Source organism: Biomphalaria glabrata, chromosome 1 (genome assembly GCF_947242115.1).
Source record: "Biomphalaria glabrata chromosome 1, xgBioGlab47.1, whole genome shotgun sequence".
NCBI lineage: Eukaryota > Metazoa > Mollusca > Gastropoda > Planorbidae > Biomphalaria > Biomphalaria glabrata.
Window position 1 is genome coordinate 40387967 of NC_074711.1, and position 24023 is coordinate 40411989.

Below are 24023 nucleotides of genomic sequence, written 5' to 3' on the forward strand. Positions count from 1 at the left end.
TTTGCTGTAGTCAATTGGACAGTTGAAATATTGAACATCTGTAGCCAGTCAACTAAACAGAATCAAAGTGAAATGTGCTTTTTATTTTTTCAGAGTCACCATCCAATGAACTCAGTAAATGCTCTCACCTTCAAATGTTAAATGCTCTATCAGCCTGTGTTATCTCTGCACGAATGCCCCCTCAGCACAGACAATGGTCCACTAAACAGCTAGTTAGAGTGAGTGTATTCTTTATGATGTTCCTTTAAAATCAATGTAGAACCACATTGTATTTCTTGAATAGAAATATTAAGCTTTGCTTTTTTTTTTTAAGTGACATTACCTGTAGAATTGGAGTTATCTTCTTGAGTTTAGTTCTAATGAGTTAATCCTTTTGAATTTAGATTTATTAGATTCTGCCAAGGAAATATCTTTTTTTTTTTTATTTAGTTATGCAGTCTGTAACTTCACCATTATTCTTTTATAGTTTACCTTATCATCGTTGGCTTTTGAAACACATTAGATAAGTATAGGTTAACTTTTAAGTGGTAAATAATCCAAACTATTTATTGATAACACATCATATTAATTGAATGCAGTACTATTAATATCTGTGTTTAGTGCAAGGTTTTACTAAGGAATATTTATAGATTATTTTTTTTAGCATTGTATGTAAAATTAGGATTATGTTTCCACCTTTTGCAAATTATTGTGTATGTAATACTTTTAAAACTCTTTTGAATTGTGATTTTAAAACTCTATATTATCAAGGTCAAATAAATTAGTATTGAGTTTCAGTCGACTGCAAACTTAAAGATAATTTTAAAATATATTTTAACATTTCAGTTTTCCCACAAACATTTGTACAAACACAAAAGTCTACTATTCAACATCTATAACTTCATGTCTCTTTTGTATAAATATTTTTTGTTGGGTTCGATACAGAATATCAGTAATTCCTTTTCATACCTTTTATTCTCTGAATATTTCCATGTTAAGCTGACACATTATTTATTGCAGAATGCATGCTTTACTAGTCTGACACCCCTCCTTGAATTGCTTGGGGTAAAAAAATGTGAATGGTTCCTTAAATTTGTTATATCTTCCAGGCCTTGTCAGCATATGGTCAGCAAGTGATCTCAGGTTCAGACAATCAAGTAGATTTAGGTGGAGATATGCCACAGTGTCCCATTATCAAGCTAGAAGGTCATCAAAACAGACTTAATGGATGTTGGTGGAATGCTCGTAAAAGTTATTTGGCTTCTAGGTAACTGAATTGTTATTAGTTACTTTTGAGATCAGCAATGATCACAACATAACTTTAATTTCATATTTTAAAAAATCAATTTAAAAAAAAACATTAATAGAAATATTGCTGAAATATTTGTTCCCTAAATTCACCACATTGCATTACCTGTTTTAGCATTCTCATTGTGGGACATGTTCTTTCAGGATAATAAGAAATGGTATTTTATGTCAATATTCTACAATCTTGTATGACAGTGTAGCCCCCTTAGAACAAAAAAAAGAACTGAATTTTAGTATGAGATAGGATTGCTGTCTAAACTTGAATGCAGTAATTAAAAAAAAAATTGAGTTTATTTTTCATAAATTTTTATCTTTACTAATATGCAAATGGAATTTTGGGGTAATCAGAACATTTTCTTATTGGCTACAATCAAATGTTGATATTTCCTCTCAATCTACAAAATTATGTTTTAAAGGCTTTATTAGTTAGAAGGTTAGGTTTGAAACTTAATAATCTTTAAGTTAAGCTATGCTTATATAATAAATAAAATTTGTTAACCCTGCACCTTTGTATACACCACACAGCTGCTATTCATACTGGTTATATGCGCAAAAATACAACCAATCTTTTCTTGATAAAAACGAGAGGCACTTTAAAAAAATCAAACATTGTGTTACAACAATGAAATTATATTGTATCATTTAATTGTATAGCAGCAAATATCATCTAAAATTCTAATCAACATAGAAACAAAACATTTTGGAGGGGGTGTTTTTTTTTTTTTTTTTTTTTTTACTTGAGCTAAATGTTTATATAGATACATACTTTTTTATTTTCAGTGGCTATGATGGTACTGTTAGAATTTGGAGCCTTCCTAACAAGACCCATCAATTTCTGCAACAGACTTGTATTTTCAACCGAGGCCAGGAGGCAAGCTTGGAGGAACTAGATGGGAATCAGATCAACTTAGTGTGTTGGAGCAGTACTGGCAAGCTTTTGGCTGGGTGTATGGAGAATCTTGTTAATATTTGGATGATTGGAGGTACACTTGTAAAAGATTTTAAACTTCATCCTTTAGATGAGTATTTTTGTGGATTATGATGTAAGGCATCATTATTAGTATGAAGATTTTACAGGAATGGGTGGGCTGGATTGCTTGGTTACAATGTAAACCTGGGTTTGACACATGGTAGAGGTTATCTTTTTTTTTTTTAAATCAGGAATAGGCTGACATTCTCTGAGTTCAGTCAGCTCTGATGAGTACATGACATTTACATAGAAGAGTAATAAAAGGCAATGGCTCTTTCTACTGGCTACATTACCTTCTTATAAATCTTTATCATACAAATGAACTTCTGTTTTTTTGTTGTTTTTTTTATGGGACATATAAAAATTTCTTGCTTGACAGGTGGAAGAGGCTATTTAATTGAGCAGCCTCAATGGGTGACTGCCCTTTCATGGCCTGGAACTAAAGGCATGTTTGAAGGTCGTGTGGGGCTAGTTGGTGATTCATTATTGGTTGGTCGCCTAGATGGCACTGTGGGACTCATTGACATGGTGGACAGCAGTACTTACCTCAATTTTGAACTGGAACATTGTAAGAGAAGAAATGGTAAGTGGTAAAAACGTCATCAGTTGAGTGAAAGTTTGGTTTTTGTCACTAATCTTGATTTTTTTGTTCAAGTTTTTACAAAGCTTACATCAACTCACTCTTGTCTGTCTATCTGGCAAAAAGTTTGTACACATTATTTCTCCTGCACACAATCACGGATTAGCTGAAATTTGTGCAATTATTTCTTTTACCTGAAAACACAAGAATCAATAAAAGAAATTAACCAATTAGTTAATTAACTATTAATTATTTTGGTCCAAACAAGTGACAGCATCATAGCACATTGAGAAAGCTAAAAGCATTAAATTGCGCTAAACAAGATTGGTAAAAATATTTCAAATCGCACATAGTTATTATTCTTAGTCTAGATCTATCACAAATTTAATTACATGACTGATCCAAACTAATTGATACAACTACACTTAATGTATGCTTTTCTAAATATTTTTTTTTATTTTGCTTGTTTTTTAAGTCACTTTGTATTTTAATATAGTTGTAAAGCCTGCATTGATATCGCTGTTTGCAAAATTTTGGTTAAAGATTTTTTAAGTTGTATCTATATATAAATATACAAAAAAAATGGTTTACATTTCTGACCATGTTAAATGAAATGTCTATTGTCTTTCTTTCAGTGTCTGTAACATGCATTGTCTGGTATGAAGAAGACAAAAGATTCGCTGTTGGCTTCAGTGATGGTGTCATATCACTGTGTAGTAGGCAAGAGTTTGAACAACCAATCAATATTGATGCTCATAAAGTGAGTAGAGTGATCTGCCCTACCCCCCACCCCCCACACACACACACACTCAACACATTTTTAAAAAATCTCCTAAATTGTATTTCTGTTTAAATATATTATAAATGTTAAATAAGCAATGTAAGTTGTAACATTCATTTTAACTACTTATTAAAATGTTGAAGTTTTACAGCAGTAAAAGAAACCTTGACAAATTAATTAAAATTGTTAAAAATTGTATCCAATGCTTTGAACATGTTTCTCTGACAATGTATTTCACCAGAAGTCAATCTATGCCCTGAGTTGGGACCCTACTGGATGTCTGCTGGCCAGCCAGGCTGTTGGGGATGAAGAGTTGCATGTTTGGATGGTAGCTAATGATGAAGGGTTTACTTCCTGGGCACATTTTCTGCATAGTGCTGCCGTGACAGACATGAGGTGGTGCAACCTGATGGGAATAGGTTCAAACAAAAGACTGATGCTGGCTAGGTACTGTAGCTGGTGGCTTTTTGATTTAAATATATGCTTATTGTAGCCTAGGACTGTGTAAATTTGAATGTAATCAGACAGTGAGATACAGTTTCTAGTAGAAATGTAATTCTAAAATGATCTTTTAAATAACTCTATTATTTCTTCAGCGGATGTGAGGATGGCTTAATTTACCTTTGGACTGTACAACAATTCAATACTTCAACCTCCACGTGCCATTCAGCCTGGGGTAATATGGAGACCACATCACAAGTAAGTGTTCATTGTTCATCATTTCACTTTTATATAATGCATGAACACATAAATGAATATTATTGTATTAATAAGTCAATGTCCCCCAACAGGGAGAAGATGAGCCTCAGAGCAGTTACATGCAGCCAAAGGGTAGCAGGCTACGAAAGAAAGCTGATGTCACATTGTGTGGTCATATTGCTCCAATATCTGCTCTGGCTTTCAGTCCAGATGGCTTAATGTTGGCTAGTGGATGCTCAAAGGGCTGGCTAAATATCTGGTCTATTCAGGTATAGTCTCATGAATTAAATAAAGTAGTGAGTAATTATTTAACATTCAAAAAGAATTTATCAGTAATCCCATTGAATAGTTATAACTTTATACTTTTAATAAAGTAGCATGTAAATGTTGTTTTATGTGTCACATTTGATTGTTGCTTATTACTAATGTTATTCTATCTATATATTTCAGGACAAGTGTCTCTTACTACTGCTTATTACTAATGTTACTCTATCTATATATATCAGGACAAGTGTCTCTTACAAACCTACACTGGAACTGGAACAGTTAAAGGCTTGGAGTGGTTTGTGGATCGCAGTATTGCTGCATGCTTCAGTAGATGCAAGGTGACATTTATTTAAGATCATTTTGTTGTTTGAATAGAAGTTTAACTTTGAAAGTAATTTCAATGAATTGGTTTATATCTAAAAGAAAAATGTCATTATGTTAAGCAGCAGTATTAGAATTAACCTGAGACTGAATTCAGAAAAAGTTCAATAAAGTAAGCTTTGAATATTATTGTATTTTTTTACTTCTAAATCTTATGTCAATTTTATGATAAAATATTTCTGTTAGCTCCATTTTGTCAATATAACTTTAATGTTATACTGTACAGGATGTTGTCATCTTAAACTACAGCACAGAACATTTTTACACTAACCGGGTCACTGCCTTGGCTAGGAAGTCATTGAAACAACAAGCCATCATGGGACTGAGTCAAGCTAAGTGTTTCTTGAGCCTGCTACAAAAGTTACCATCCATGCTTCAGGAGCAGTACCAGCATGAGAAGGTATTTCTTACCATGGAATATTTTTTCCACATGGTCTTGATTTTATCTAATTGTGGTTGCTCTGTTGTTAGGGTGTAGCTCCAGACAGCTAGTCCAACTAAACTGTTGAAAGCATATTATTATCTTAATGCAGAACTTGATAAAAACTTGAACAGACTTATTTGTAAACAAAAAATTAATGGATGCAGAACAATTTTAACAAAACAGCTCACTTTAAAACAACTATAACTACAGGTCCTTCTGTCTTCTTATCTTATATAATACAGACGTTACTTCAAAAAGAAGATGATTACGTCCTACGCGTCATGCATTTAATCATGCATATTAACCAATGACTTAAATTCAGCCAAGTCACTGGTTTTCCTGGCTAGCTTAGGCAACCCATTCCATGCTCTAATGGCACTAGGGAAGAAGGAGCTTTTGTACAAATTTGTCCTAGCATATGGGACGAGGAATGTGCCTTTATCTTTGTGTCTTTCAGAGTATTTTATTAAATTTTGTTTTTGTTTTTGAAGATTATGGTTCAGTGTTTTTTCTATAATTGCTACTTTACTTTTGAGTCTTCTGTCCTGAAGGCTTTTTAAATTTAGTGATTTTACTAAAGGTGTTACTCTAGTCAAATGTGAATATTCGTTTGGTTAAGCGATGCCTGAAAGAGTATTTTGAACACTGGGGCTAGCTCATTGCTTAGTTCTTTGAGTAATCTAGCTGGAATACCATCAGGTCCAGACGCTTTATTTGGTTTGGTGTTGGCTTATAGTTTTTGAATTCCATTTTCTTGTACTACTACATCTTCTATGTTGTCTACTTGGTTTAAATTAAGTAATATGTCTTTGTCTCCTGGGGATGAGAATGCTGATGCAAAGTATTTGTTTAGGATGTTTGCTTTAGTTTCATTATCATTATGTATTATGTTATGTTCATCTTTTAATGGTGCTATGCCTGTTGTTTCGATTTTCTTAGAGTTAATGTATGACCATAGGTTTTTGTTGTTTATGTATTCACTCTGCAGCTGTCTGCTTACTTTTGGGGTTAAGTGTTTAATTTTTATATACTTTTTGTAAACTCTTTCTGCCTTAGTTTCTTTAAATTTTCTATATAGGTTTTCCTTCTGTTAACAAAGCTTCTTTAGTCTAGTATTAAACCAGCATCTATTTATTTTGTTTGATGTGTATTTAGTTGGTATATGATTTTCTATAATGCTTTTAAGATGGTTTTTAATGAAATTCCAGAGGTCATCGACTGGTTGGTTAATTTTCAGTCTCCGACTTAAACTTAAACTTTCATCAGCTGTTCACCCTTAATTATAACCTATTGATGTTACTCATGGCTACATCAGAATCTATTCAGTAAGACAAACTGGCACACACACACACACACACTATATAACACTAATGCTATTAGTTTAAAAATACCCATGATCTAAAAGTTGTATTATCTCCTACACCAGGCTCAAGTAATAGCAGGGGATCAACTTCAACATAGCCAATACCTGCAGTGTCTTACCTCCATGGCTGTCAGTCTCCAACTGGATACTGCTCTCTGTTTCTCCCCTGTACCATTACATCACAGAACTCCAGAATCAGGTTTGGATTGATAGCAATATTAGAAACATGACATGTTGTAGTGAAAAATTTGTTAATCTGTGGGAGGGGGGGGGGGGAGCTCAACATGCTGATACTGTGAAGGTGATTGTTTATATTTTTAAAGAAACAAACTACTCTGTTGTATTTGCAACTGTAGTTGTAAATCCAATGAAATATTGATCTAGTAAAATAACATTATTGTCAACATTTTTAAAATATTGAATCAAATAAAATTACCATTTTTGCAAAGTTGTCTGCAACCAGTAAAGCAAATAAAGTTCCTCTTTCATACCATGTAATCTAAAGAGCAAATAATTCATGTGGCAAGCATATCAAACAACCACCTTTACAACAACCAGATCAACTCAAAATGTTCCTTTAAAAAGTAATTTTAATACATATCTACAACTAATGATAATGTTCAATTAATCTACTTGATCAGTAGTATTAATAATAAAAGTCCACTAAATTTATTGAAATACACTAGTCACAGCAGAAAGATCAAGTTTCTCCTAAGTGGTGTACCTTCTTTCTGTAACATAATTTGTGTGAACAAAACATGCCTGCTACGTCTTGCAGAACATGTAACAAATCTTATAATAATCAAGCTTACTACAAATGTACAAACGCTAAATGCGACATGAATTTCTCTCGCACTTTAGTGACTATGTTTCGACCTCCTATTCATTTAACTTTTTTTATCTGTGCTCTTTTTTACTATGAGGAGTTGTGATTATACCGGAGAAATGCATTTTTGAAGCTTGGAATGCAGTAAAAATGCTTGGTGCTAAAGGCTCCCCATGTTCTCTGGCTCTCTAATGACACATTGTTTTTGTCCAAGGAGAATTTATAATTGCACAATTTTTTCTATATTGCATTCTTTCTTCTTTTTTTTAAATTTATAGCTGTTTGTAGATTGTTTGTGATGTATTTATCTGATTTGCTTTTGTTTAGATGTAGAACACCTTGTCAAAGAGTGGCAATGGCTTCTGACCTATGCTTGTACCATCAAGTCAGCTGATGCTCTATTACACAGACAAACTTTTCCACCAACCTTTAAACTTTTAAACAAAGAAAGAATCAAACCTGACGGTGATGCCCTTGCTTATGTAAGTATATAGAATGTAGAATGAACTTTTTATCAAATTGTATTAGCCTCAGGACAATTTGGAATGTATGGAAGCTGAGATCCACTTAGTGGGTTATCTCTTTGGTAGCAGTTAAATTAAAGCTTTTCTACTGTCTATGAAATTGTATGGCTCTAGATCAGCTCTTGAACAGCTTGATAAATTACAGTATATAGAAGAAAGTTCTAAATATTAAGGTTTGTCTGTGGATAGTGGCAGTAATGTAATGTAGATACACTAATCCTTAGAGGTAGCAGTCTATACTAATTTGCAATCTAAAAACTGCCAACTAAAAAATTTGTAAGTGGATGAAGATGCAGAAGATGTATCCATATGCAGTTATTTATGCACTATGCCAATAGACTTGCTAATGTGTGCATCTCTACTAACAGGTAAAATATCAAACACTTCCACCATCCCTCCACTTTTCACAGTCAGCAGCTCTTTTTTTAGCAGGATTTCAAGAGAGAGGCTGGTCCATTTTTTTACATTGTCCTGCCAGCTACTGAGTTTAGAGCTTTCACTCAAACTTCAATGGTTCAAATAGTAACATCTGCAGCTTTATAAATGATGAAGATAGCAGCTTGGCTTATAATTAATTGAATGCTATGAAATCTAGTTCTTACAAGATGTTTGTTACCTAGTGTAGGTCATTGTATTTATATATCTGTGCAGCCTCCTTAAACTGGCTGCCTGGTTGTGCGGTTTGCCCGCTGGACTGTTGTTTGGATTTATCGATGGTCCCGGGTTCAAACCCTGCCCTCTCCCATCCCCCGGTGTCCTGCAGAAGGTTTGGACTAGGAAGTAAACTCTTCAACTCTGAAAGAACATCCGAAACCTGTAAAACATTTTACTAACAACCCACTATGTAAAAGCATTGAAATTGGCTCTTAGTACTCCAGTAATTCTGATCTGTTATAATTGTTATTTGTTCAGGACAACAAACAGTGGGACTTGACATCTGATAGTCAAATAATGTCATGGGCTACACAACAACCTGAAGACTGGCAGACAGGCGGAAGGTATAGAGATGTTGATTTCAGATTGAGTTTAACTATAATATAAGGCATATGACAATGTCTCATTAAGATATTCAAATGATATGTATAAAATTCAGATTTAAAGCCTCGCTGATTGCTATTATTTGCATGCAGTTCCTTTATTTCAAATGGTAATTGTATGTTATGTATAGTGGTTTGTAGAAAAAAATATAGATTGTGTTATTTGACCACTTTGCATCAGTATTTGGTTGACAATGTTTCTGTTCAGATGCCAGTCCTTCATGTGGGGTAGTGGAAGGCATGGCCAGATATGTGAAGGTGGAAGAGTTGCTCTGACTCCAGTCAAGATACCGTCACTCTCCAATGCCCAGCAGGTTGGTCTTTCATAATAACACTCAAAATAATTCTTCTTCTTCTTCTAGCCAGCTTTATTGCTGCTGAGCTGTGAGCTCTTTTGCAGACTGCCAAGGAAAAATAGTGTGCTGTTTAAATAATTCTTAAATAAGCCAGTTTATACATTTCTTTTCAGTTGGAATACAACAACTAATTGACTTTACGTTCATTCATTCTACTTTTAGATTGTTTGTGGTCAGAACTGTACATTTATTATCATGTCCAATGGCTCATTAATGTCTTGTGGAGAAGGGAGTTACGGCAGACTAGGTCAGGGAAATTCAGATGACATTCATACTCCAACCGCCATTTCAGCACTTCAGGGTAAGCTGTAGGTAGCCCTACATTTAAATGTAACCCATTTTATACAATACCAATGTTTGTTTACCTTAATTGTGTGACACAATAAACAATAAAATTCAACATTATAAGAATCATTGAATTGCTTACTTATGCTTGCAGAATGCTTCATTTAATGTATGCCTATCAGTTCTTGTTTTTCTCTTAGACTTTGGGTCTACATGATGTGATGCATTTGTCTGAGCAGGTTTTATTGTAGTTCAAGTGGCTACTTCAGCAGGCTCAGATGGACACAGTATGGCTTTGACTGAAAGTGGGGAAGTATTCAGCTGGGGGGATGGAGACTACGGCAAACTTGGACACAACAACAGTGAGAGACATAAGAGGCCAAAGCAGATTGAGGCTATTCAGGGGGAGGAAGTTATTCAGGTCAGTTTTAGAACACTGCAAGTGGTCAAATGTATTTTTTTTTACTGTTTTGTTTTATGTTTGGACATAGTTATTATGTTTATTTTTTCCATCAACTATTTATTCTTTTTGTTTCTCATTATAAATCAAGATATAAAATTATTTTTTTTTACTGTAAAACTGTTTATAATCATCTACAATTGGAAATAAATTACAATTTATTTGTTGATAAATATCATTTAAATGCTCACAGGAACTTTTTTTAATCTATGCTCAATAAAAACATTTTAAAAGTACTTTTTTTAAAAAAAAGCTTATATTGAGGGTAATTGTATACATTAGTTTGGATTAGTCATGTAATTAAATGCTTGATTGATTAGAAATATTTTTACCAATTGTTTCGTTTAACTTTCTCAATGCGCTATGATCCTATCACTTGTCTGGACCAGTTGGGAAAGGGGGAGGGAAGAAGGGGGTCTCTTGGTGAATGTTTAGATGATCATGTTTTAAACTGCATTAAAAAAATGTTCACTCAGGGCTCAAGTGTCCTCAATTCAACTTATATCATCACATCTGTTATGTAAAATTTCTTTTCCTTGTTGAAGATACCAAACAAAATAATTAATTACCAATATTTATTTAACTAATTTGTTTTGTTTTTTTATTTTATGGATTCTTGTGTTGTCAGGTAAATGAAATAATTGTGCAAAATTTCATCCGAGATTGGGTGTGGGATAAATAACTTGTAAAAAAAATCACTTCATCTTGCAAAACAATTTAAAACATTAAGCATTGTTCATTATGTAAAATTTTAATGATTTATTTCAAATGAAAGGCTGAAAAATAATTTTTTTTTTTTATAAATAATATAATATACATATATAAATAAATTGAATTTTTCCTAATTATAACTTAAAACTCTTTTTCATGTTTGAAATGGAGAGTGGGCTATTGTTGTTTTTTTCTTTCTAATAAGTTTTAAAGACTAAATACATGTTTAATAACACACTGATACTTCCCTGTTTTTTATGTTCTTAGGCATGCCAAAGTCAACTGGCCATAGTAGGTGTATGTGTGTATGTGTAAATATTTATGAAACTGAATATCTATTTCCTTTTTTCTTAATTGTTAATGAGCACAAAAACACATTTTCCTATCTCTATAGGTATCTTGTGGATTCAAGCACAGTGCTGTAGTCACATCTGATGGCAAGCTATTCACTTTCGGAAATGGCGACTACGGAAGACTGGGTCATGGCTCCACAGCTAACAAAAAAGTTCCAGAGCGAGTCATGTCATTAGAAGCCTTTCAGATTGGAATGGTTAGTTTTAAATTGGCTTTGCTAATTTTGTTAATTCTCATTTTGATATAGTTTAGAATTTATTATTATCGCAAATAATAGGCTTGCTATGACCAGTTTAAAGGTAAATACTTAACAACAGTTCTTTTTTTATTTTTGTAACATAATAGTTTTTTATTTGGACTGAAATGTTTTTTCTTTATCAGCCAATGAGTAAGGTTTTATTTCAGGTGGCCTGTGGTCTGAATCACACACTGTGTATGTCAGCAGATGGAGGCATTGTATGGGCTTTTGGTGATGGAGATTATGGGAAGTTGGGTCTGGGCAACAGCTCTCCCAAGTCAGTGCCAACCAAAATTGAACTTTTGAAGGACTTCATCATTAAGAAAATTGCTTGCGGGACCCAGTTCTCTGTTGCGCTGACCACAGATGGACATGTTTATACTTGGGGGCAGGGTAAGTAGTGATTTTATTTCACAAACAGATTAATAAAAAGACCCATGGTTTATTTGCTGAAAATTGAATAGTGAATGAAGTTTTAAAAAAAATAGAAAAATAATTTTATTGTATAGTAGATCTTTTAAAAAGGAAATAATTCAGATCCCTAATGTGCATCCTTCAAAATAAGAAATAATTGACAAGCACTGCCACTATTCTCAGATCGCATGATAGGCCAAGGAGAAACTCAGTGTGTTAGCCACTGTAAACCAGAGCAAGTTATGCCATTAGCTGGACACTTTATAGATGACATTGCAGCTGGAGCAGAACACACTCTGGCTCTAGCATGCACTGGCCAGGTTTGGGGGTGGGGTATCAACACTGACGGACAACTTGGACTGGGTCACACCAACTCCCCAGTCAAGGAACCAACACTTCTTCCACAACTTTTGGATCAAAATATTAAACAAGTGAGTAAAACATTTCATTTACCCGTACTGCTTAAGAAATGTTTGTATGTAATTTTGTAATTCTAATTAAAATTTAAACCAAATAAAAGATAGCGAATTCCTTTCTTTTATATATATATTCTCCTTAAAATGTTCTCAGATTTCAGCGGGAAGGAGTCATTGTGCTGCCTGGTCTTTCCCGCCACCTCCCAAGCGTGTCCCTGGAGTTCCAGCTCCGTTACTGCTGGGTCTGCCTGAGACTGTACCCCCCCAGTACACAGCACTCCAGTATGTTCCCATAGAGGCCATCAGAAATAGGCTCATTGTGCTTCACCATTTTAGTGATCTCGTCTATTCATCTTGGAGGTTACTTAACTTGATACCCAAGTCTGTAAGTCTGTTTGTCTATTTACTTTTAGTCAGTCTTACATCCTTTTAACAGCCATAGAAAAACAAGTGGGCTAAACATTCAATTAAAACAACACATTCACTACAAAAACAACTGTGAATTATTCACCCTGTATTATCTCTTTTTTTCTTCTGCATGGATATTTTGTGTTTGTTTTTTTACCTTACCAGGTGTAGTAATAGTAATCTATGACACTTTATCCTGAATAGATTTGTATTTGTTACCTTGCACTAAAGCTACAGGGTGAGCAATACAATTACCTTGTTTTCCCTGGCTTCTAGAGCTGCATTGGAAAGTATGAGCCATGTCAAATAGACATCACAGCATATCTCTATACTTATGCTAGTTTTACGTTAGCCAAAACTAAAAACTTGAAAATATTGAGGAATACAAATCTAGTGCAAACCTTCTGAACTAGAGCCTAAGCTGAGCACCTTAAAGCTGGTTTACAAAAAAAAGAAAATTACATAAACACCTCTTGTAATACTGAGAGGATTTTAAATGCAAACAAGTTTGTTTTTTTCTTACTAAAGACAGTGTATTTTTTTAATCTAGTTATCATTAAAAACATGTATCCATTGACTCTTAGGATTATAACTCTGGTGAATCTGAAGTCCCTGGAATCTGTGAAGGTCCACTACGGCCTCTGTTATCCCCTCGGGTCTACACATTACCTATGGTGAGAGCCATCAGTAAAACTATGATACAAAGTAAGAACTGTGGCCCACAGATCACAGTCAAACGTCTCTCTACCAGGTTTGTAGACTTTGTTTTGTAATACAGTACTTTAATTTGTTTCCCTTTCCAATCATATTTTCTAAGAGTCATAAGCCAAAGCTTTAGTATTTTTTTAAACAGACTTTTTTTTTTGTCTGTCCAGAGGTAAAAAATGTCGACCAGTTTACACTCAAATAGCACAACAGGTTGTCAAACTGAAACCTGAAGATCTGCGACTCCCTGCCAGGGCCTGGAAAGTGAAGCTCATTGGTGAAGGTGCTGATGATGCTGGAGGAGTTTTTGATGACACTATAACAGAAATGTGTTTGGTGAGGCAAATGGTTTCAGTTTAAATTTATTTGAAGTCCTTTTCTTTTTTTTTTTTTTTTTCACACGTATTTGTTGACTTTGAGTGACATTGATGTGTAGTATAAATGGCTTGTGTTTTTCAGAGTTGCTTTATATAAATTAGACTTTACAGTGTATCTTAATGATAGTTTTTCTCCATTGCAGGAACTAGAGTCTGGAGCTGTACCTTTACTCATACCAACACCAAACGCTAAAAATGATTCAGGAAACAACCTTGATAGGTAATGTTTCTTGTCTTGTCCATTGATGTCCTCTTTTTTTTTTTTTTTTTTTTTTTTTTTTTAAACTTAGTTATTAGTAATTTTAGTTAGTAATTAATCTTGTTTTCTCTTGAATCCTTAGATATTTACTAAATCCATCATTGTCCGTGGAGGAGAATGCTGCATTGTTTAAATTTCTGGGCATACTGTTTGGTGTTGCTATCAGAACAAAAAAGCCTTTAGATCTGCATTTAGCACCCTGCATATGGAAACTTGTTGCTGGCATGTCTTTGAAAGTTGAGGATTTAGAGGAAGTATGAAACCCTTGAAACATTTTGCTAGTTATAAGTTTATATTGGGGTTTTTTAATATTAACTCCATGATCTTTAAATACATACATATATATTAGGGCTATATTAGGCTTTTTAGATTGGGTTATATTGATTTATTATTTTTTTAAGTAGTTTTATTAACTCTTTCTCTCCTAATTGATGATATCATCGTTGATTCGACCTCAATAAATTAAATCAATGTTTGATTTTATAAACTTTACTTTGTATTTTATAAAAAGAGCATGCATTCCCCTTAAATTCTATACCAAATAAAACATTTTCTGATAACAAATGAAAAAGTTTTTAAAGCTTAATCATAACAGAGTAGTGAAATAGTAATGAGCAGCTTAAAGAATTCGTCAAAACGTGGAAATATAATTACAGAGAGAAAGAGTTAAAGGAGAAAAAAAGGATACAATGAAGGGCCCACAGTTATGCAAAAGAGGCTTACGAATGTACGATTTTCTTATTCAGAAAGTTAAGCTAATTGATAATATCCGTTTATATGTAGCTAAATTTGTTTTTATTTTATTAACAATTTTAATATAAAAAAAAAATCACCACAAAAATGTTTTCTTTTTTTATTTTTAGTCGCCCCCAAATCACCGGTGCTCTTCATTGGGTACATCCGAAAAAAATAGCATGCAACAGAAAACAAAAACAATTGCAATTGGCAGCCCGTGGAGTCTGGGAGCGCATGAGGCGCCCTGACCGCACTTCCAGTGCAGGACAGGTCATTGTCCTGTTGGCTCATATTTCTCGTGGCTATGGCCAAATTTTGATTCACGGTGCCCCCGCTGCGGGGAAGAAGAGGAAACCGTGTCTCATATTCTGTTTGACTGCCCCAGACTTGCTGATCTCTGTCTCGACAGGTCTGGGAAACCCAAAATTCTCAACATTTATGCACTACGCAAGACAGCAGGGTTTCTGTCCAGGGCATTTGCAAGAGAGGATTTGAGCCTCTCAAGCCCTCACTCAAATGGAGTTTGATAATGATGATTGGCAATTATTTGTTGCTTTTTGTTGTTTTTTTTGTCCCAATTGTTAGAAGTAAATACTATGTTCTGTGCTTTTTAGGTAGACCATTTGTACATACAGAGTCTGAAAGGAATTAAAGATATCCATGAAAGTGGCGTCAATGAGTTCAATTTCCACGAGGTACAATAATTATTAATCAGAATAATTTTTTTTATTTTTTAGTATTTAAATGGAACATTTTTATGGCATTACTTGTCTCTCATATTCATTCTTTAAGTATTTTATTCTGAGATTGTCTGTCCATCACATTTCTTCATAGTAGATGGCCAGTATTCAGTCGCACCTGAAAAACTCATAGCCCATGACTTAGGGGCTTCTATTCTTCATCTTCCTTTATGCTCCTCCAATTTAGCTCTTTTATAATGTTTTGTCATAATGGCCTCTAAATGGCAGTACCAACCCATGCAGTGCGCTTCACAAATTCTATGCATAAAAGATTGAACTTAACACTTGTAAAATGTAGCATCACTTTGACGCATGAATTAAACTCTGCTGTTTATCCCTAGTTCATACCTATAGAGACATTTGAAGGCAGAAGTTCCAGTGGTCACATTGTTCCAGTAGTAGTAGGTGGTCAAACACTTCCTGTACATTTCCACAATCGTCATGAGTATGTTGAGTGTGTCTTACAGTATAGACTACATGAATGGGACAAACAGGTTTGTTGAGAACGATGTCTTGCTACAATAGTTCTCTTACAAGAATCATTCAATTATATATATTGCTGTTGTTAAAAAATGATCTAAAAATAGATGAAATGAAACACAAGACTAACATCATACAAATGCATTGAATATTTGTAAACAGTATTGGAGTAAAACCTGACAACCAAAGGATTCATTGAACATTTTTCTGCAATAAAATAAAACTTGTTTTCTTGAAGCTCACCACATTAAGAGCTAAGACAACATGAACTGGTTGACCTGTCATTAGAGAGTTGGGTTAGAGGCACAGCTCTTGTTCTAGAAGTACCCAAACAAAGATAAATTTAAATGAAAATAGGGATGAGCTTTGGTTGTATTAACTGTAGGGATACTGTGTGGTTCATATGTGTTACTTACAATTTTCTTAGGGTAATATTCAAGAATAAATTAATGCGGAGATATTGGTAGAATGAAGCCTGAATTTTAATAATAAAAATTGCCAAAATAAACTGCCTTAATTTTACATTTTAATTTGTTTTATTTATCTCTCATTAGGCTACTAAACTTTATAACATTTGCTGATATGAATTTTTAACACATTTTAAAGAGAAAAATATATTTTAAGAAAAAAAACATAGCAATCTGTATTAAAAAAAAAACAGCAATCTGAGTTGGAAACATTTTCATTAACTGACTGATCATGTGATGAGAATGTTTTGCCTTCAGGTTCAGTTAATTAGAGAAGGAATGGCTGGTATTATACCTGTACCACTTTTGACTCTTTTGACTGCTTCTGCATTGGAGAAATTAGTTTGTGGCACTGATGAGGTCAACATTGAAGTATTGCAGAAAGTTGTAAGGTAAGTCTTTTACTTTCATTGGTCACATTTCTTCTTGGTTTACTCTTAATATAGACATTGTGCTCTTTTTAAACTTGTTTTTTTAAATGTGGTTTTTTTATCAACAGATATAGAGGCATTGATGAGAACCATGTCCTGGTCAGATGGTTTTGGGCAGTATTGGAGAGTTTCACCAATGAAGAGCGCATCCAATTTTTGAGATTTATTTCTGGGAGAACCAGGTTGCCAAGCAACCCTGCAGATATTACTCAGAGATTCCAGATCATGACATCTGACAGAGTCAGTGAAATTTTTTATTTTAAAACATTAATGCTTATTTTAATATTAGGAAAGAAAAACATTGCTGAAACTGGGTGTGGGATATAATTACTTTGGAAAATCAAAATTTTTAAATGTTCGTAAACAATGAAGCTAAAATAATTGAATGACATACGTTTCTTTTAACATTCACAGGGTAGAGACAGCTTGCCTACATCGCAAACTTGCTTTTTTCAGCTGCGACTCCCAGCTTACAGCAGCCAAGCAGCCATGGCCAGCAAGCTGCGCTATGCTATCAACCACTGTCGTTCCATCGATATGGACAATTACATGTTAGTCCGTAATACAGAGACCAGTCAAGACTCAGATGATGATGTTGTGTAGAACTAGAAGTCTGAATTCCAGATCCCTGTCCAGTCCTTAAACCTAATCTTGTGATTCATGTTTGGGAAGAAATAGTTCCTGAAATATGTCTGTGTATCTATACTCTGTTAACTTATTAATTATAATTGTTTTCCCACTTTTTGAAATGATGGAGGAAGAGATGAACACATTGTAAATTCATTTTTATTTTGTGCATTATTTGTTCCATTTCTAATAGAATAAATAAATCCACATTTTGATATCTCTATGAAATGCTCATTTACTGCGATATAGAAATGTTTTTTTTCTGAATGATACTTTTTTCTTTGTCAATCCACTTTTTACTTTCAGCTTACAAGTCTCTGAAGGTTGTACTCATTTCATTCTAAGAATGGCAATGTTTCATTTAGTTTCTACATGTTTGTAGCAAAATATTGTCAGCTAACATCTAGACCTTAATAAATTTATGATCAGCCTTACCAGGGCTCATTCCCTCTTTACTGTAATGCTGTTTAGTTCCAAAGGACCATAATTATCATGACTTCATTACTAGAGCATTTTTCAAGCCCTGGTTCTATTGTACACTTTTAAACACATTTAAATAACTCTTTGATAATGTAGTTTTATTGTTCATAACAATTTCATTCATTCTTGTGACTCTAAAACCTCTGGAAATATGCCCAACGCTCTTTGTCATAAGATCTTTGTGATAGATGCTTAAATTGTATTCTATAAATGTATTTTTTTTTTACATTACAGATCCATCCAAGCCTCTAGGTCTTTCCTTTATTTTCTTCTTAGTTTGTAGTGCACCACTTTACTCCAATCCTTAATTTCTCAAGAAAATGGCATCTATTTATATATAACACAGTGAAGTGTAAAGGTTTGTGAGAAGTTAAGAAACTGTAAATGTATGTGAGAAAACAATTTGTGTGAAAGATATTAACATTCCCCACACACACACACACACACCTTATCTAGCTGTAGGAAATGAAATACAAATGAGTAAACAAATAACCTTGATGTTAGTTTCAACCATGTGTATTACAACAGGTAATGTTTGTAGTTCACTCTGTTAAATAATTCATTGTTTTGATGACTTTTAGCTACTACACTTATACACTACCATGAGTATTCTTTTAAAACTGTTGCTTTGCACTTTCGTTGTTTTAACAGTCGCATGTTGTTATTGGAGTTTTAAGTAATCAAATGAAAATGAAACTTATTACAAAACTGTGAAAAATGGAATATATCTCTAGTGTTTCATAGCAAAGTCTCAAATTAAAAATGAATATAAGTATTCCATTTTGTTGTTAATTTTATCTTTATTTATTGTGTTGTTAGGTTGCTTAGTTTGTGTAACAGATCTAGTCATTTGTTTATAGAAAGTAAATAAAACCTAACTAGGTATTTTATTTAAAATAAACAATAAGTTAATCCTGCTATATAGTTGTATAGCTTGAGAAAGCCTGCATTGATATCGCTGTTTGCAAAATTTTGGTTAAAGATTTTTCAAGGTGTCTCTATATATAAATATACAAAAAAAAAGGTTTACATTGCTGACCATTACCATGTTAAATGAAATGTCTGTTGTCTTTCTTTTAGTGTCAGATATATCCCTGTCCAGTAAAATGTCCACCATGGCATTGGGTTTGGCATTTGTAGCCTGTGTAGTATTTTTATCTTCTGGTAGTCTGTTGTGCACAGGAGATTCAGCTGTACACTCCAGAGGGAAATCTGTTGTGCTGAAATCTCTAGAGAATGAATCCTGTTCAGAATCAACTTGCTCTGAGTGAATCAGCTCTGTTTTTGGCTGGGCTGCTAAATTACTGCATTCAAATTTAGACTTAATTGTTGTACAACAATCCTTATTTCCTTTTAATCTTTATTCCCATTTTAGGCTGTACAAAAGTTCATTTTAATATTGAATATATCTCAAATTGGCAGTCAAAATTTAGCAGCCCAGCCATGTTGGAAGAAGATCTCTCTGTAATGTGTTACAAAGTGTTAATCAAAAACTCAAATGTTCTTGCAGCCAACACCATTAAGGATGCAAGAAAACAAAAAGAAACAGATGGTAGTGCTCAGTAGATCTAGTCCTTTGTTTTAGAGGTAGCTAAAGTGGATATCAACACATCCCACACACAATTTCATTGTTTCTTAATGAACCTGAATGTCTGCAGGTGTTACAGGAGATCTGTATTACGGACTAACATGTAGTTGTCCATATTGATGGAACGACAGTTCTCCCAGAAATAAATCTCAAAAATTGGATGCGCTCTTCATTGGTATCATTAATACATTAACACATCCCACACACAATTTCACTGACTCTGTCAGATGTCATGATCTGGAATCTCTTGAGTAATATGTGCAGGGTTGCTCGGATAGGTAATACAAAGTGTTAATTAAACTAAACTAAACAATAAGTTAAAGTGACAAATTTAAGAATGTGCATTATTATTATTATTGAACATAAGATTTAGAAGTAAAAAATACAATAATATTCAATGCCATCTGATAAGATTTGCTAATATGGCTGGTCAATAATAACAAAAATTATATTCAGTATGCCATTCCTGCATGTTGTTTTTTTAAAAATAGTTTTAAATACATTATGTCTAGGTTTTAAAATATTTGCGACACCAAATGTACCTACAGCTTATTGTCCCAAAGTGGGCTCAGTAATATCATTCAAACCCAAATTATTGTGTACTATGGGAACCCATGACCCTTGGCTATATATTTTGGGCACAGCATCCTATTCTAGTGACATTTTGAAATTACATTAATATTAGCAATATTACTGATAAGTACTAGAATGAGTTATGTTGACTTCAAGTCAATCAGTACTGTTAAGTGGTCCAGGAGAGTTACAACTATTGAAATCATTTAAATCCTTATTTCCTTTTCATCTTTATTCCAGTACATATAGTCTCTAACCACTCTATATAGTTACTATATTTAACAAGAGAACATCACGTCTATATTTTGTACAAATCCATACACGTTACATATCATATATTTTATATTTAAAATAACACTTTATTTTTATGTTAGTTTTGTTAGAAGTGATAATTAGAGTTTTAGATGTATACATTTATTGAGATAACATTTCATCTCTACTGAACATTTTAATTTAATGCTTTCCTTAGAAGTTTAGGGATTACTGAGAAAAGTAACCGTCCTTAAGAATACTACAAGTTGTCTACCCTTACGTTTATTGTTTTTTTAGATAATAATGCAAGGAGCTACTTAAATGTCACAAGTTGACACATTGAAATCAGAGAGTGGGAAGTGAAACTTTTATAGAATTTCAAACAGGACGAAGAGAACGTTGAGTTTTCTAACAGAACTTCTTTTTGAAAGTGAGACACACAGAGAGAAATATCAAGACAATAGCAGCTCAAGTCCTGCGAGGTCGCTTCAAAAACGTTTTTCTTTTTGGAGATAATATACAAATGTGAACCCTTTGGTTCTCAAAGGGACTTTGGTGGTTGGGTAATGTCTACTACAAAAAAGATAGACAACTTGTAAGTGTATCTGTGTAATTGTTGTACACGGACACAAGACAACTTGTTAGTGTATCTGTGTAATTGTTGTACACGGACACAAGACAACTTGTAAGTGTATCTGTGTAATTGTTGTACACGGACACAAGACAACTTGTTAGTATATCTGTGTAATTGTTGTACACGGACACAAGACAACTTGTTAGTGTATCTGTGTAATTGTTGTACACGGACACAAGACAACTTGTTAGTGTATCTGTGTAATTGTTGTACACGGACACAAGACAACTTGTTAGTGTATCTGTGTAATTGTTGTACACGGACACAAGACAACTTGTTAGTGTATCTGTGTAACTGTTGTACACGGACACAAGACAACTTGTTAGTGTATCTGTGTAATTGTTGTACTCGGACACACACATGTCGCGCCTCCCAGACAGATGTTTTTATGAATAACCTTTGGGTCTCTAGACGTAGTTGTTGTTTTTTGTCTATGAGCCGTGCAAGTGTTTAGCACAGTGTGTGTGTGTGTGTGTTTAGAACCAAGGCCTACAATCTTGACCCTTATTTTATGTCAGCAGAGGTAGCTATAAATAGGCTGTCATCTCTGGTCCGGTTCTAATTGCTTGTAATCTCCTCTCTTCGAAAGGCTATTAACTCTTGTTTAAAAAAAAAAGAAGAAAAAAAACTATACATTCTATTTTTTTATAATTTGTATGACTGTACCTAAAATGATAGTGTCAATGTTGTTGATCCTTCTAGATGTTCACCACCATAGTTTGCTTAAAAAATTAAAATATTTCGGCATTAATGGTCCACTGCATCAGTGGATTAAAGATTTTCTGATAGGGAGAGAACAAATTGTAATAATAAATGGCTCTAAATTAACACCGATAACAGTAAACTCAGGTGTACCTCAAGGAACAGTCTTGGGTCCACTACTATTTTTTTAATTTACATAAATGATTTACCAAATTGCATTACTTCAGGAACAAAAGTCAGATTATTTGCAGACGATTGCATAATATATAGAACAATAAAAACAACACAAGACACAGATATTTTACAAAGAGAATTAGATGAATTACAGAAATGGGAATCAAATTAGAGCATGTCTTTCCACCCAGAAAAATGACAGTTGTTAAGAGTAACAAAAAAACTAAAACAAATTAATTCCACTTATCTTATTCATGGCAAACCAGTAACACAGACTAAAAACGCAAAATACCTAGGTGTTATAATAAATGAAAAACTGTCATGGAATACACATAGTGATGAAACTATAAAAAAATCAAACAAAGCATAAAACTAAAATGTTATTTAACCTTGGTTAGGCCAATAATAGAATATGCATCCTCCGTTTGGGACCCTCAACTCAAGAAAACATTAAGAAACTGGAACAGACACAAAATAGAGCAGTGAGATTCATAACAAACGAATATTCACATTTGACTAGAGTAACACCTTTAGTAAAATCACTAAATTTAGAAAAAGCCTTCAGGACAGAAGGCTCAAAAGTAAAGTAGCAATCATACATAAAACACTGAACCATAATCTTCAAAAACAAAAACAAAATTTAATAAAATACTCTGAAAGACACAAAGATAAAGGCACATTCCTCGTCCCATATGCTAGGACAAATTTGTACAAATACTCCTTCTTCCCTAGTGCTATTAGAGCATGGAATGGGTTGCCTGAGTTAGCCAGGAAAACCAGTGACTAGACAGAATTTAAGTCATTGGTTAATATGCATGACTAAATGCATGACGCGTAGGACGTAATCATCTTCTTTTTTGAAGTAACGTCTGTATTATATAAGAAGATAAGAAGAAGAGATGTAGATCCAACTTTTTTTTTTCTAAAATTGCCATAATAACGATTAACGAAAATCATCCGCCGAATCGCTAACATTTTTCTCCCTTGTAGAGTTTCATTAAAACAAATCATATATACGCCAGTGATGCCAGAATTACGGCCCACGGGCCAGATCCGGCCGGCGAGGTGGTTCCATCCGGCCCTCCGAAATATCGACACAAAGTGTAGAAAATCACGTCCCCACAAAAAAAAAGTAGAAAAAATCTTTCCCTCCCTTAGTGCTCTCACTATTTCTTTGATGGATTGTGGTACTGATAAAAAGCCAAGATATTTGCTTTATACTGAAATTGTAGCTCTTTTGAAAGAGCATAACACCCAACATCATAACACAAAAACTAATAAGGCGGAGAGATGAAAATATCTACCAAAAAAAAAAAAAATGAGACAAGAATGAAGTCTGCTGTACAGAGTTGCTCATATTGATAGAGAAACAAAGTCATTTTCAGACTTCGAATGCGTAAAAAAAAATGCTTGCTTGCTGTGAGCCATGAAAACAAAAGAATGCAGTTGAAGCTCATGACAATTAGAAGACGAGTGCAGGACACGGTGTCAAATCTCCATTCCAAACTAAGAGACAGGACAGCAGATTTTTAAATGTTTTCTAATGCCGCTAATGAGTCCACCGACATATCTGATACGGATCAAGCTTTTGGTATTTATTCGCGGCACAAACAGCAACATATAGAGATGTAAGTAGCTTTTATGAACATGCATTAGACCCCCACTGGCAAAGACCTGTTTAATGAAGTTTCAACCATCACAAAGGCTACTCTAACTTTCTGTCTCATTCATGTAGCCAGATGAGAAGAACTTGGTTTCGGATAAACTACTCATTCATTATTGTAAGTACTAGAGTCACGGATTTCTAATAAAATTGGTTGTTTATTTCCTTTTTTAAAAAATCTTTTGTTGATGTGGCCCGCAACACGTGTGTTGGGAATTAAAGAGACCCGTGAGGTGAATAAGACTGGGCTTCACTGATATACTATGGGGAGACCACTGCTGATTGCCTAATCTATATATATAATTCTCTTCTTCCCTCAAGAGTTGGTCGAGTAGTAAGAAGTATTTCTGTCCAC

General features: G+C 33.8%; 1 protein-coding gene across 1 annotated transcript in view; it reads left to right on the forward strand.

The window, feature by feature from the left end:
• The window catches only part of LOC106067091 (probable E3 ubiquitin-protein ligase HERC1), a 67646-nt gene extending 48789 nt beyond the window's left edge, over positions 1–18857 (forward strand). Inside the window, exons 57-85 of the mRNA XM_056036523.1 lie at positions 94–218; positions 1089–1246; positions 2068–2270; positions 2637–2840; positions 3473–3597; positions 3860–4065; positions 4215–4317; positions 4410–4586; positions 4824–4922; positions 5192–5365; positions 6816–6951; positions 7906–8060; positions 9015–9100; positions 9348–9453; positions 9658–9796; positions 10020–10201; positions 11346–11501; positions 11711–11936; positions 12141–12388; positions 12528–12758; positions 13366–13532; positions 13657–13822; positions 14007–14083; positions 14205–14376; positions 15472–15552; positions 15939–16091; positions 16803–16936; positions 17044–17215; positions 17390–18857. Coding sequence (XP_055892498.1) covers positions 94–218; positions 1089–1246; positions 2068–2270; positions 2637–2840; positions 3473–3597; positions 3860–4065; positions 4215–4317; positions 4410–4586; positions 4824–4922; positions 5192–5365; positions 6816–6951; positions 7906–8060; positions 9015–9100; positions 9348–9453; positions 9658–9796; positions 10020–10201; positions 11346–11501; positions 11711–11936; positions 12141–12388; positions 12528–12758; positions 13366–13532; positions 13657–13822; positions 14007–14083; positions 14205–14376; positions 15472–15552; positions 15939–16091; positions 16803–16936; positions 17044–17215; positions 17390–17578 — 4550 coding nt within the window. The 3' untranslated portion in view covers positions 17579–18857. The remainder of the gene's footprint in view (positions 1–93; positions 219–1088; positions 1247–2067; positions 2271–2636; positions 2841–3472; positions 3598–3859; positions 4066–4214; positions 4318–4409; positions 4587–4823; positions 4923–5191; positions 5366–6815; positions 6952–7905; positions 8061–9014; positions 9101–9347; positions 9454–9657; positions 9797–10019; positions 10202–11345; positions 11502–11710; positions 11937–12140; positions 12389–12527; positions 12759–13365; positions 13533–13656; positions 13823–14006; positions 14084–14204; positions 14377–15471; positions 15553–15938; positions 16092–16802; positions 16937–17043; positions 17216–17389) is intronic.
• The last annotated feature ends 5166 nt before the right edge of the window (positions 18858–24023 follow it).